The 13,810-nt window shown below is 51.0% G+C and overlaps 1 protein-coding gene across 1 annotated transcript in view; it reads left to right on the top strand.

Annotated features, from left to right (window-relative positions):
- GREB1 (growth regulating estrogen receptor binding 1) overlaps nt 1-13,810 on the top strand; it is a 66,675-nt gene that overhangs the window by 23,523 nt on the left and 29,342 nt on the right. Inside the window, exons 10-18 of the mRNA XM_020883216.2 lie at nt 2,217-2,567; nt 3,603-3,731; nt 4,402-4,530; nt 5,151-5,348; nt 5,988-6,168; nt 8,123-8,318; nt 10,312-10,448; nt 12,013-12,352; nt 13,536-13,651. Coding sequence (XP_020738875.2) covers nt 2,217-2,567; nt 3,603-3,731; nt 4,402-4,530; nt 5,151-5,348; nt 5,988-6,168; nt 8,123-8,318; nt 10,312-10,448; nt 12,013-12,352; nt 13,536-13,651 — 1,777 coding nt within the window. The remainder of the gene's footprint in view (nt 1-2,216; nt 2,568-3,602; nt 3,732-4,401; nt 4,531-5,150; nt 5,349-5,987; nt 6,169-8,122; nt 8,319-10,311; nt 10,449-12,012; nt 12,353-13,535; nt 13,652-13,810) is intronic.

Below are 13,810 nucleotides of genomic sequence, written 5' to 3'. Positions count from 1 at the left end.
GAGGCTGGAAGTCCAAGGTCAGAGTGGCCCCATGGTGGGGTTCTGGGGAGGCCCTCTCTTCCTGGCTTGCGGACGGCTGTGTCCTCCCATGGCCTTTCCTTCATGCGTGTGTGTGGGGACAGAGGGTGAACTCCAAAGCTGCTTCCTTTTCTTATAGGGACACCCATCCTACTGGCCTAGGACCCCACCCTTATGAACCCACTTAACCTTAGCTACTTCTTTAAAGGCCCTCTCGCTAAATATAGTCACATTGGGGGTTAACACTTCAATGTATGAATGGAGGGGGACACAATTCAGTCCATAGCAGCACTGGAATGCTTTCAGGCAGGGGACAGATAGGATCTGGGCTTCCCTGGTGGCTCAGATGGGTAAAGAATCTGCCTGCAGTGGAGGAGACCTGGGTTCAATCCTTGGTTCGGGAAGATCCCCTGGAGAAGGGAATGGCAACCAACTCCAGTATTTTTCCCTGGGAAATTCCATGTAGCCTGGTGGGCTATAGTCCATGGGGTCGCAAAGAGTCAGACACAACTGAGTGGCTTTCAGTTTTAGATATGATCTGACTTCATTTCATTAATGGCCGAGAATTGAGGGCTGGCTGATGATTGACCATTGGGTTGGGGCATGTGGAAACCACTGTCAACGCGGGTGGGTGGAGATATGAGGAGAGTAGGGACAAAACCCATACTGGAATGGGTCAGAGGAGATGGAGGCGAGGAGACAAGTGTGGTGAGTGTGGGCAGCTCTTGTGGTTGCTTTAATGGGTGGTGATGGTTCTGGAAGGGGCTGTGGGCTCCAGGGAAAGACTTTAAAAAGACAGGAGATACAATAGCTTATCTAATCCAGTTTTGGCGCAGCCCCATGAGGAAGTGGTGTGATCCCTATTTTTTCAGATCAGAAAGCTGTATCCTAAGATAGCTCAAGGCTCCACAGCTGGTGCTGGGTGTAGTTGGATGGGGACACGTTTTCTAAATCAAACTATGGCTCTCTTTCCACTGGCTCATCCAAGTGTAAAGTTCTCACATGTAAACCAGAAAATAGTTATAGGGAAAAATGTTGAAAGTACTCAGTCTCACTAGTTGTCAAAGAAGTACAAAGTTAAAAAATCAAACGAATGGAGTTTTTCTCAATTCAGTTGATGATAAGAACCCAAATGGTGGTATCCAATAGAACTAGGGGTGCAGTAGAAGCAGTGTTGTTGTGGTTTGTTAATGTCATGGTAAGTTGTCACATTTAGACCCTCTGCAGACAGTCTGATAATGTGTTGCCAGTCAGCTCTGTAGGTCCATTTAGGCTCAGGAAATTATGTCCTTTACGTAAAGCTGTGTCCTGCAGAAGTATTTTTGAAGGTGCTTACTCAGAAGCAGTGCAAGGGTCAATGATAGATCAGTGTTGCTAGGTCTGTGATGGCGCCTCCAAGTCATGGGACATCAAGTGCCTGGTAACAGTGCTGTGTGTGAAAGCTGTAAACATCATGATTGTGGTTTGATGCTGACATGATGGTAAGGAGGCGGATACATCCTGAAGTGATTTCCCCACAATCATTAACAGTAATGTAAACCCATTGTAGTGATCAAAAGGGCTTCCCTGGTAGCTCAGATGGTAAAGAATGTGCCCACAAAGTGGGAGACCCAGGTTCGATCCCTGGGTGGGGAAGATCCCCTGGAGAAGGGCATGGCAAACCACTCTAGTATTCTTGCCTGGAGAATTCCACGGACAGAGGAGCCTGGTGGGCTACAGTCCATGGGGTCGCAGAGAGTCAGACATGACTCAATGACTTTCAGTTCAGTTCATAGTGATTTAAGACTCTGATGCTGGCAAAGATGAGGGCAGGAGGGAAAGGGGTTGACAGAGGATGAGATGGTTGGATGGCATCACTGCCTCATTGGACATGAGTTTGAGCAGGCTCCTGGAGATAGTGAAGAACAGGGAAGCCTGGTGTACTTCAGGCGATGGGATCACAAAGAGTCAGACACAGCTGAGCCACTGAGCAACAAAAAATTCCAGCACGTGGGGGGAGAAAGGCTGAGAAGCACTCAAAAATAGTGGTTCTTTTAGGCATATGAGATGAGGGCTGCGTTTGCAGCCTCCCTCTCTTTTGGATGTGGATTATTCAGATTGTATCAGGTGGACATTGGGGTACCACGCATCTCCCCAGCACTGCCCCGTGGTGTGGGCGGGGCAGGTGCTGAAGCCCTTCCCATCCGCCTTGTTGCCAGCGGCGGACCAGGTGCCCCTGATGGAGGACCTGGAGCAGATCTTCCTGCGCTCCTGGCGCGAGTCGCATCTGACGGAGATCCGGCAGTACCAGCAGGCGCCGCCCCAGCCCTTCCCACCCGTGCCAGGCGCCGTGGCACCCGTGACCTCTGCGCAGTTGCCCTGGCTGGCCGGCTTGGCTGCCAGCTCCTGCAACGACAGCGTGCACATCATCGAGTGCACCTACTCTCTGGCCGAGGGCCTCTCCGAGATGTTCCGGCTGCTGATCGAGGGCAAGCTGGCCAAGACCAACTATGTGGTGATCATCTGTGCCTGCCGGAGCACCGCCATTGACTCCTGCATCGCCGTCACCGGTGAGGCTGGGCCCTCCGCTGGGATGCTTCTGGTGACCCCCAGAAAACCCCCCCCACCACCTGGCTGTTGGCCCCTCAGGGGCCTGGGGTTTGCATCAGCGCTGGTTAGTAACTGCAGTTAACTCTCAAACACCCCTGGTGTGCCCTGAATAGCATGCTTCTGGAAAATTCCATTCCTCCTGAAATGAAAGGTGCTGCAGTTCTGGTTCCTCTGAGAGACTGGGGTCAAATTTGGGGTCTGTATAGATTCACGGAAACCCCTTCACACCTGTGATCAGTGACTCCAGTCCTCAGCATCTTCAACTACCTAATGGAGAGAAAAAATAATGACCTTACTGGGTTGTGTGGGTTAATGAGGCTGTCAGCTAACTAACTATAAAAACACTTATTGAAGCCCTACTATGTGCAGCCTCTGTCCTGGGGGCTGCGGATACAGGAGAGATGTCCTGCTTTCCTGGAGCCCATGTGCTGGTGGACAGGCAGACACTGGGTGGGGGGTGTGAAATGTCCCCGGAGGAAGGGGGAGGTGTGAAGGATCACAGATGAGGGGCTGATTTCACATTGTTCCTCTGCCGGGTCCTCGTTATCTCTTATCATTCCTTCATCCTGAATGCCTTCTGTGTTTTTTTTTTAATAAATTCTTTACATTGATTTGAGTGGTACCTTCAGTACTGGAGCCTCTGGTGCATCAGGCATTGGGCTGCACATTTCATAAACCTTGCCCTGTTTCATCCTCGTGATAGTCCTGCAGAGTAGATAGAGCTGCCAGCCATGAATTACAGATGAGGAAGCTGGGTTGGCCCGGGTTACACAGCTGGTTAAGTTGGGGAGAGAGTCAGGTTCCAAACTGGGCTCTGGGGCATGTGTACCATTCATTCATTTCACCAGCAGCAGGAAGTCCTGCTCTTAGCCAGGTGTGGTGCTGGGCTTGGAGGATGGAGGGAGAAAGGGATGCAGGCACAGACTCTGACATCAAAGAGCTCCTGTACTAATTCTAAGTGGAGGGCCCCATCAAAGCTGTCATTTGTTTTCCAGGAAAATACCAAGCCCGCATTCTTTCTGAGAGCCTTCTCACCCCAGCCGAGTACCAGAAAGAAGTCAATTATGAGCTGGTTACCGGGAAGGTGGACTCACTAGGGGCCTTTTTTAGCACCCTCTGTCCAGGTACGCTTGTAGTCAGACAGGTGCAAGTCACCATTCACTGATGAGACAGAAATACACAGACACAAGGGAGAGGCCGTCTCAGAGCCCATCCCCGTGAGCTGCCGAGGCTGGCCTGGATTTACAGGTGCGGTGGCCCTTCTATGATGCAGGGTCTCTGGCTGGCCGATTCCTGCTCTGGCTGTGTGGTGTCTGTCCTTTGGGGGCACACGAGGGGCTTGTGCATGGTCCTCTCCACCTCCAGGGCTCTGTCCATCACCCTCCTGCCTCCCCCCTCAGTTGCTTAAAGCCTCTTGTTGGAGAAGTGTATCTCTGTGCCTCATTCTGTGTGTTCCAAGCTTTGAGCCCATCTCCCTTCTTTTCCTGGCTACTCGCCCTTCAAGAGTCACCCCATTTCCTCCCAGAAACCTTTGCTGGCCCCTCCTTCTCCAGGATGGGCTCAGATCCCTACCTCCTGACCTCTGGCTTCCTGCCCTGAAACCCACTGGGTCATAATGTCATTTTCCTGAGGACATCTGCCTTCCTAGGCTATGGGCTCTTTCACGGGATGGGCCACCCTATCTCTGGTGCCCCAGGCTCAGGGCAGTGCCTCACACATAGAGGTTGTTCCCTTGATGCTGAGTTTCCCTGAGATGGAGAACCCATTTCTGATGTTCTCTCTGTTTGGGGGCAGAAGGCGACATTGACATTTTGCTGGACAAATTCCATCAGGAAAATCAAGGCCTTGTTTCTTCCTCACTTACTGCCTCCTCTGTCACCAAGTCAGCATCCCTGGATGTCAGCGGGGCACCTGCGTGCACAAGTGAGTGGTGCTGGGGAGTGGTGGTCAAGCTCCGGGTTGGTGGGGCAGCATCCCGGGGCCACCACGGTCTGCAAGAAAGCACAGTTTGAGGCACATCCAGTGGGCAAGGTGTTTTCCTAGCATCAAAGTAGACCTAACTTTCATTTTAGTCTTTAATGAGAACAGTCTTATTTTACCCTGACATGTACATCTGTACGCTTTCCTTTCTCTGAAGTTGATTTCTCGTTTATCAATGCACTGTTGGAATGCTTTATTCATGCTGTGTTCCTGAGGGGCTCTGCTGGTCTCCTCCTCTTCCTGAGAACCTGCAGCCTCTTCGGAAGTCCAGTCTCAGCATCCGCTTCCCTGGGATCCTATCCTTGTCCCCTCCAGGTGGAGTAGGTCTCAGTCCCTGAGATCCCCGAGTGCTGTTCATCTTTTAATTTTTAAATCAGGAATAGGGTGTGACATGACGAGCATGGTGCATAGCCCAGAGCAGGGACTCAGTGAATGCTGGTCTTTTCTCGTTCCCTCATCCCTGTGTGAGCCGGATGGGGCCCTTGCTTGAGTCCCCTGCAGAGTCCAGGGCTGTAGCAGTCTGCTCCCACTGCACCTCATCCTGATGGGGGCTCTGGTTCCAGGTTACCATCTGGAGCCCCACCGCATCCGGCCCTTCCAGCTGGCTGTGGCCCAGAAGCTCCTCTCCCACGTGTGTTCAATCGCTGATTCCAGCACCCAGAATCTGGACTTGGGATCCTTTGAGAAGGTGGACTTTCTGATTTGTATTCCGCCCTCAGAAGTGACTTACCAACAGACCCTCTTCCATGTCTGGCATTCAGGTATGGGCCCTTTTGGGGTTTCCCTGGTGGCTCAGCGGTAAAGAAGCCGCCTGCAATGTAGGAGCCACAGGAGACATGAGTTTGATCCCTGGGTCGGGAAGATCCCCTGGAGAAGGGCATGGCAACCCACTCCAGTATTCTTGCCTGGAGAATCCCATGGACAGAGGAGCCTGGCACGCTATAGTCTATGGGGTCACAAAGAGTCAGACATGACTGAAGCAACTTCACACGGCATGGCCTTTCAGGGCGTATCTGATGTCTGTCTGGGTGCAGAAGCTCTGATGTACCTACATTCAGATTTGGATTCTAATATCATCTTTGCTTCTGAAGCAGAGGAGGCAGTATTAACACCCCCAGTTCATAGCTCATGAAGCTGATGCCCAGAGGAAGCCACTTGTCCATGATTTTATAAACTGTTAAAGGCAAGGCATCACTAGAATATTCCCTCTGTTCCACTCAAGTCAGTGAACTATATTCTGGTATCTGGCCTCCTGACTCCTGCATAACTCCTCCATCCCTGTAGCCTCCGGGCCCAGCTTGAAGCCTGCCACATGGGAGATCCTGCTTAAGGGTCTGTTGATGACTTCAAAACCTCACAGCCATGTTTGGAGCTACTGATGTATTTTCACCGTGTTGCAGGGGTTTTGCTGGAGCTGGGCTTGGAGAAGGAGCACGTGACCAGGCAGAGGGTGGAGCAGTATGTTCTGAAGCTCGATGCCGAAGCGCAGACGAAGTTCAAGTCCTTCCTGCAAAACTCCTTTCAGAATCCGCACACACTCTTCGTCCTCATCCACGACCACGCCCACTGGGATCTCGTGAGGTTAGACTGGCTGCGGCACAGGGGAGGGCTGGCATTTCCCTTATTTGAATGAAGTTGTGTGGATCATATGGGTTTCCCTGTAGATCATATGGGTGGCACAGTGGTAAAGAATCCGCCTGGCGATGCAGGAAATGCGGGTTTGATCCTTGGGTCGGGAAGATCCCTTGGAGAAGGAAATGGCGATCCACTCCAGTATTTTTGCCTGGGAAATCCCATGGACAGAGGAACCTGGCAGGCTACAGTCCACGGGACCACAAAGAGTCAGACATGACTTAGTGATTGAGTGTGCATGCACCCAAGGTATGGATAATATTTGCAACAGTGGGTATAAGTGTTAAAAAGATGAATGATTTTGGGGGCTTGGCATTTGTAGGCAGGTGCTGTGGGACTGTTTCAGACTGTAGGGCCAGAAGTTAGCTGAGGGGTCATCTCAGGTGGCCTCTGGTGGTGGTTTAGTCGCTAAGTTGTATCCGACGTTTGTGACCCCATTGACTGTAGCCTGCCAGGCTCCTCTTGTTTATGGGATTCTCTAGGCAAGAATACTGGAGTGGGATGCCATTTCTTTTTCCAGGGGATCTTCCCGACCCAGGGATCGAACCTGGGTCTCCTGCATTGCAGGCAGATTCTTTACCAACTGAGCTATGAGGGAAGCCCTAAAAGGCCTCTAAAAGGGATCATTATGGAAACTGGAGAAGGTGGGCATCTTGCTCAACATTGCAGGCTGGGTTAGGGGGAGAAGGGTGGCAGGGGCAGAACAGTGGGTACTGCACTGGTGCCAGAAAGGGACCTGGATTGGAGGAGCTCTACCCAACCCCTTCCGGACAGAGCCTCATAGCTCTGGATCATGTGGGTCACAGCTACTGCCCTTCCCAGGGTGATTTCACTTACTCGGCTCAAATGAACATAAATCTGGATGAATTTCAGATGGTCTCAAGCTTGGAGTCTGGCAGGGTTCCTGGGCATTTCCGTGAGACTGGGGTTGTGTGTTTAGACATCGCTCCTGACCTGGATGAGGAGGGAGGGAACATGATGGGTCGGACCTCGGAGGAAGGCTCTGATTTACAGCGGGTGCAGAAGCGCAGGGCTGGCCAGAGCCTTAAAGTTCACCCAGGTAAAGGGTGTCCAGTCTAGCACTGGGCGAATTTGAACATTCTGAGTTATATAAAAAGCTATATTGTCCATTTTCCTTTGGTGGCTAGGTTTTTCCAAGTGGCGACCTGCCACCCAAGAGGTGAGGCACTGATTTTTTTTTCCCCATTCCTCTCAATTTACAGAAGACAACACTCGGGGCCCCTGTCCCACAGAGGAAGGCTAAGAGGCGACTGTCTCCTCCGTCTCTGTCCAAAGTGCTTCCTATTGCTGGTCCTATGCTGTAACATTTGGTAGAGAATGTACCATTTTAGGTCCTCTTTGGATCAATTCAAGGTCACAGGACTTTAGAGAAAAGAACTTAAGGAGATGAGTGTACAGTCAGGTTGGACCAAGAGAGAAAAGGCGACTCGTTGACAACTGGGTGAGCGTCCCTGTGCTAGAGAAGCAGGTGGACCGGGTATTGTGTGAGTGTGCCTCTGTAAACACTGTCCCCCCAGTCAGGCTTTTAATAGGTCATGATTGGGGAGTCCCTGACAGGTACCTGAAGTGCACCCAGACTTTTTTTCTTTTCTTTTTTGGCCACACCCTATAGCTTGCAAGACCTTAGTTCCCTAACCAGGGATCGAACCCACGCCCTTGGACTTGAAATCGAGGAGTTGTAACTACTGTACTGCCTGGAAATCCCACTGGGGTCTTTCTTTAAAATTTCATTTTCCTAGTCAAGGGCAGAGTTCTAAGCTTCAGTTGTTGGCAGCACGGGGGGGCTCATTATCAATTGATCCAAATGTTCGATCTTGGTCAGGTGACAAGACAACGCTGGTCGTTCCACTTATCATTTCTTCTCCCCCTTTTCCTCCCTCAGTAGCGCTGTTCATAACCTCTACTCCCAAAGTGACCCATCTGTGGGGCTGGTGGACAGATTGCTCAACTGCAAGGAGGTGAAGGAGGCCCCCAACATCGTGACGCTCCATGTGACCTCCTTCCCCTACGCGCTGCAGACGCAGCACACCCTCGTCAGCCCCTACAACGAGATCCACTGGCCGGCCTCCTACAGTGACGTGAGTTCCCCGGGCGGCTGGGCCCGTTGCACCAGTGACCTTGGGCTGGGAGAGGTTCTGTTCAGTAAAGATTTGACTGATGTGCCCAGTTGGGGGTCAGTAGGTTCCAACTCCTTGGTTTGTTGATTCTACCCAGGGTTAGAGTTAAACCCTTCTTGGTCTTTAGAAACCTCCTGCAGTGCATTTCTTGGCTTCCTGTCTAAGAGCTCATAGGGTAGCGCACTTGGTTTGTTGTTTCTATGGTGACTGAAGCTCTCTGAGTGGCTGAAGCTCTCACTCTCTTGGTGTTGGACATCGAGGCTTCTAGGGATGTGAGGACTTGGGCTACGTACGGGGTGACTCTAAGGTTGTCTAGAAGTGTTCCTATTTTTCCTTTCCTTGCCTCCTTCAGCAGTGAGGTTTGAAATCTCCTTTCTCAAACTGAACACACATCCACAAACCCTGGTGAGTTTTATGTCAGCTTATCATCTGCCATTTTTTCACCAAAATAAAAGATAGCAGTCATTCTTCTAATATGAAAACTCTGGATGTTTGGATTCTGCCTAATTATACAAGCAAACAGTAGGCATCAAGTTCTGGAATTTTTCGAAGCATCTCGGAGTCATCTGAGCAACCTCTAAAGGTGCTGATGCTTGGTTTGCAGCCACCTGACTCAGAATCAGTGGTAGAGACAGCAGTTGGGAACTTCCCTGGTGGTCCAGTGGTTAAGAATCTGCCTTGCAATGCAGGGGACGAGAGTTTGATCCCTGGTTGGGGAGCTAAGATCCTACATGCCCTAGGGCAACTAAGCCCACCCGCTGCAACTACCAAGTCTGAGCGCACCACTGGGGAATCTGTGCACCCCAAAGAAATCTGTGCACCCCATGCTGCAATTAACATTTGATAGCCAAATATGTACATATATATACATTCATGGTGACGGCAGTTGTTTTCATGTAGTGCTTACCATGAGCCTGGCAGGCAACGTTCAAAGTGCTTTATCTCATGAACTTGGATAAGATGCAGATGCTACATTGATTTCTGATTTACAAATAGGGAAGATGAAGCAGAGGGGATGGGTTAAGCCACTTACCTAAAGCCATGCATCTAGAAAGTTCTGGAGCCAGACTGGGATATGACCCAGTCCGGCTGACTCCGTGGTCCTCACGCTTAACCTTTGTGCTACCTGAGGGTATAGTTCATGGTAAAGAATCCACATATAATGCAGGAGACCCCAGTTTGATTCCTGTGTTGGGAAGAGCCGCTGGAGAAGGGGTAGGCTGGCTACCCACTCCAGTATTCTTGGGCTTACCTTGTGGCTCAGCTGGTAAAGAATTCGCCTGCAATGCTGGAGACCTGGGTTTGATCCCTGGGTTGGGAAGATCCCCTGGAGAAGGGAAAGGCTGCCCATTCCAGTATTCTGGCCTGGAGAATTGGGTGGACTGTATAGTCCATGGGGTCGCAAAGAGCTGGATGTGGCTGAGAGACTTTCACTTTCATTTTTGTAGTTTTAGCATCCTTCCCCAACTTCCCTCTTCTCTGAAGTTTGATAAGCTCTGATGTTAGTCTGTGAGGAATTTTATATCAATGTGAGTAAAATTGGTTAGATAAATGCATTTCTTTCTGCTGATGTAATAGCAGCTGAATGCAAAAATAATTGATTTGCCTATTCCTAAAGCCAGTTAAAATTGTTGTAAAAGCAGTTTTAACAAAGAAAGTTGTGTGTCTTAAAAAAAAAAGAAAAGAAAACAAGGTTGATTTTCTTCTTGGCCAAGGCACTGGCGTCAATTGAATGGAAAAATCTTGAGTGATGGGGAGGCACTGGCCTTTATGCGTGGAGTGCTCTGTGCTCTGGGTCTGCAGAGGAAAGACATTTATAAAAGGTCATCCTGGGCACTGCAGAGTCAGCTCAGTTTAGATCAAGATGCTGTTCAGGTCACCTGTGCCCCCAGCACATGACCCATGGTTCCCACAAATGTGTCATTGGCATGACCAAGGTGCATCTCTGTTTTAGGGTGTGGACTTGTATCCTGAGAACAAGAAGTACTTCGGGCTGTCTGAGTTCATCGAGTCCACACTCTCAGGACACAGCCTCCCATTGCTGAGATATGACAGCTCCTTTGAGGCCATGGTCACCGCACTGGGAAAAAGGTACACGTCTCTCTCGAAGTTCCTAAAACTGCTCAGTAGTCAAGTGCCAGGTGAGGAATGAATGTGCAGCCAGGGGATGCATGTCTGGGGATCAGGTCACCGGCCTCCCTTCCTAGGTGACTCAAGTCGCTCCATTGAATCGACCTTAGTTTATTCCTCGTTTTGCATATTGGGCTGGTGATATCATGTTGGTGCTCCAGAAAATTTGAGAGTGAGAATGGACAGAAATATGCTGGAATGTGGGTCTGTGTGTCTGAGACTCAAGGGAGGGCAAGAAAATGGGGGAGGAAGTAAGATGCCAAAAGGTGTAAAGGGAGAGAGTGGTGATCAGTTGGCTTTGTCTTTATTTCCTTTGTTTATCTACCATGTGCCTATTTTGTTCCAAGAGCCTTACTTTCATTATCCCGACCTCTCCAAGACAGCTGTTATTATTGTTCACATTTGCAAATAAACTGAGACTCAGGGAGACCCCATGACTTTCTCAGGCCATACATCTAGAAAGTGACAGAACTGGGTCTGAACCCGGAATCAGTGTTACCTTTCCCACCCTGTCACAGCAGACCCCCGAGGTGGGTGTCAACGTTATCACTTTACAGATGAAGAAATGGAGGCCTAGGGAGGTTAAGGACTGACATCCACACAGTGTATATGTGGAAAAGGCAGGCCCAGATTTACAGACTGTCTAATGAAAAACACTTGGGGCTTCCCAGGTGGCTCAGCAGTAAAGAACCTGCCTGCCAATGCAGGAGACGCAGGTTCAATCCCTGTGTCGGGAAGATCCCCTGGAGGAGGACGTGGCAACCCGCTCCAGTATTCTTGCCTGGACAGAGGAGCCTGGTGGGCTACAGTCCATGGGGTCCCAAAGAGTCAGACACAAATGAAGGGACTTCACACATGCATGCAATATAAAACAAAATGAATGGCTCTGCTGCTCACTGTGGGTGTTTAACTGAGCTCTGTCGTCTCTCTTCGTGGCAGCTTGTTTTTCTCACTTGTTGATAAAGGGAATGAGTTAGATCTGTACTTCCTAAACTGTGTTCCAAACTAGGCTGCTGCACACTAATAGCTGTTATGTCAAAAGGGTTTCCATGGTCATATGTGTTTGATAAATCTTACATTTACCAAAAGGTTCTTTTTCCCAACGAGAGTTCTCAGTGCCTACCATTGGCCATATGTGCTGTGAGTCTCTGGGAGAGGGCTAGCGTGCAAGGCGTGTCGAGTGTCTTGTGAGATTAGTGTTTCCCAGCACTCCCTTTGGGAAGCTATCATTCACCTCTGATGCTGATGGATTTCATCAGGCCAGGTGGATTGTCAGCTGAGCTCCCATAGCCTTGCCAAGGGAAGTTCTCCAAGATGTTACACTGAGGCTGTGTGACCTGACCTTTGTCCTGCCTCTGCTTCTCTGTTCAATTCCCCAGCTCCTCCTGCAGCAAGCATGCCCTCTGCCCTGGACGGCAGATGTCTGGCTACCGGTTGGCCTTGGAAGGCCTTGCTTTCCTGGAGCGCTTGGGCATCCTTGGAGTCACAGCCCCAGGTCACGGCGTGGTCTCTCTGTTCCTTGCAGGTTCCCCCGCCTGCACAGCGCGGTGATCAGGACCTTTGTTCTCGTGCAGCACTATGCAGCCGCCATGATGGCCGTGAGCGGCCTCTCGCAGATGAAGAACTACACGTCTGTGGAGACGCTGGAGATCACGCAGAACCTCATCAACTCCCCGAAGCAGTGCCCCTGCGGCCACGGGCTCATGGTCCTGCTGCGGGTGCCTTGCTCCCCACTGGCGGCCGTGGCCTATGAGCGGCTGGCCCACGTGCGGGCACGTCTGGCCCTGGAGGAGCACTTTGAGATCATCCTGGGGAACCCCGCCTCGGGCATCACCATAGGAAAGCACTTCCTCAAGCAGCTCAAGGTGGGGACAGGCAGGGACAGACTCCTAGGAGGACGGGTGGGTGGAGATGATGACCGGGGGGCGGGTTAGACACCTGGGAGGGCGGGCAAGATGACCAGGGGGCAGGGAGCAGAGGGGAAGGGGTGGACTGGTGATGAACTTTATGTCTCTTACATGGCCTCTGCACACCCGGCCACCCCTCCAGGCTCCTCTCTTGACCACATCCCTACCTGCATCTTTCAGTCCAGCCTTACCACATTATTTATAAAACTGCACCCTCCCCAAAACCCTGTCTTGCTGTTTTAAAGTTCTGGGCCCTGGCACAATTTTCTTTCTTTCCAGGGGTTCATTTCTTCTCCTCTTTTGTTTAGCTAATACCTATTGGTTCACAGAATTCAACTCAGAGTCTTTCCTTCTTTCAGGAAGCCTCACTTCCCCCTCCTTGCCCTCCGCCCCCAACCTGGCACAGGTTCTGTTTTTCCTGCCTGTTTTCTGGCTTCTCCCTCAGCAGGGGAGGGCAGGGACACCCCCACACATCTCAGCCCCCCCAAATGAGCACAGTGCCTGGCCCATAGACCTCGCTCTCCACTAGACCTCCAGGTGACAGATGATACGAAAGGCTTAGGGCAAGAATATTGAACAATTGGGAAGGAATTGTGAGGGCACAGCTCCACAATGGGGAGAACATGGTACAAAATGTTAGACAGTTGAGGATATACGGTACGAAGTGAAGTGTTAGTCGCTCAGTTGTGTGCAATGTTTGCAACCCCATAGATTGTAGCCCACCAGGCTCCTCTGTCCATGGAATTCTCCAGGCAAGAATACTGGAGTGGGTCGCCATTCCCTTACTGCAGGGGATCTTCCTGACCCAGAGATCAAACCCAGATCTCCTGCATTGCAGGCAGATTCTTTACCATCTGAGCCCCCAAGGAAGGCCTGAGGATGTATACTTTCTAGCAAAGATTAAGGCAGTCAGTTGGCAGATACTTCTTGAATGGCTGATGAGTGCCAGGCAGTGTTCTGCGTGGCTGGGAATCCAGTGGTGAAGCTGATGGGGTGCTTATTTGCAGTATAAATTTGATAAGGCTCAGACAAGGCATTGCAAGGGCTCTAAATCAGCAGGAGGACATCAGGGTTCCCTTAGCGCTGGGCTAGTCAGGAAGGGTGGCGTCCCACAGTCGTCTCCCTCTTTAATTATCTGCAGGTGTGGCAGAACATAGAGGATGCAGAGTGGCGGCCTCAGACGTACTTGGAGTTGGAGGGCCTGCCTTGCATCCTGATCTTCAGTGGGATGGACCCACACGGGGAGTCCTTACCAAGGTGAGTGAGTTGGGGGGCTGTGCTCCTCGGGGTCTGTGAGGAGCCAGCCGCCCAGGCAACGCTGGGGGCTTTATCAGGTCAGGCTTCCCCTGCCCGACTCTCAGTGGTGCACTCACATCATAGGCATCAGCAGCTTGTATCTTTGTGGTCACAGTTTTC

Source organism: Odocoileus virginianus, chromosome 2 (assembly GCF_023699985.2).
Source record: "Odocoileus virginianus isolate 20LAN1187 ecotype Illinois chromosome 2, Ovbor_1.2, whole genome shotgun sequence".
NCBI lineage: Eukaryota > Metazoa > Chordata > Mammalia > Artiodactyla > Cervidae > Odocoileus > Odocoileus virginianus.
The sequence above is the reverse complement of the archived record's forward strand: the minus strand, read 5'-3'. Positions and strand labels throughout refer to the sequence as shown.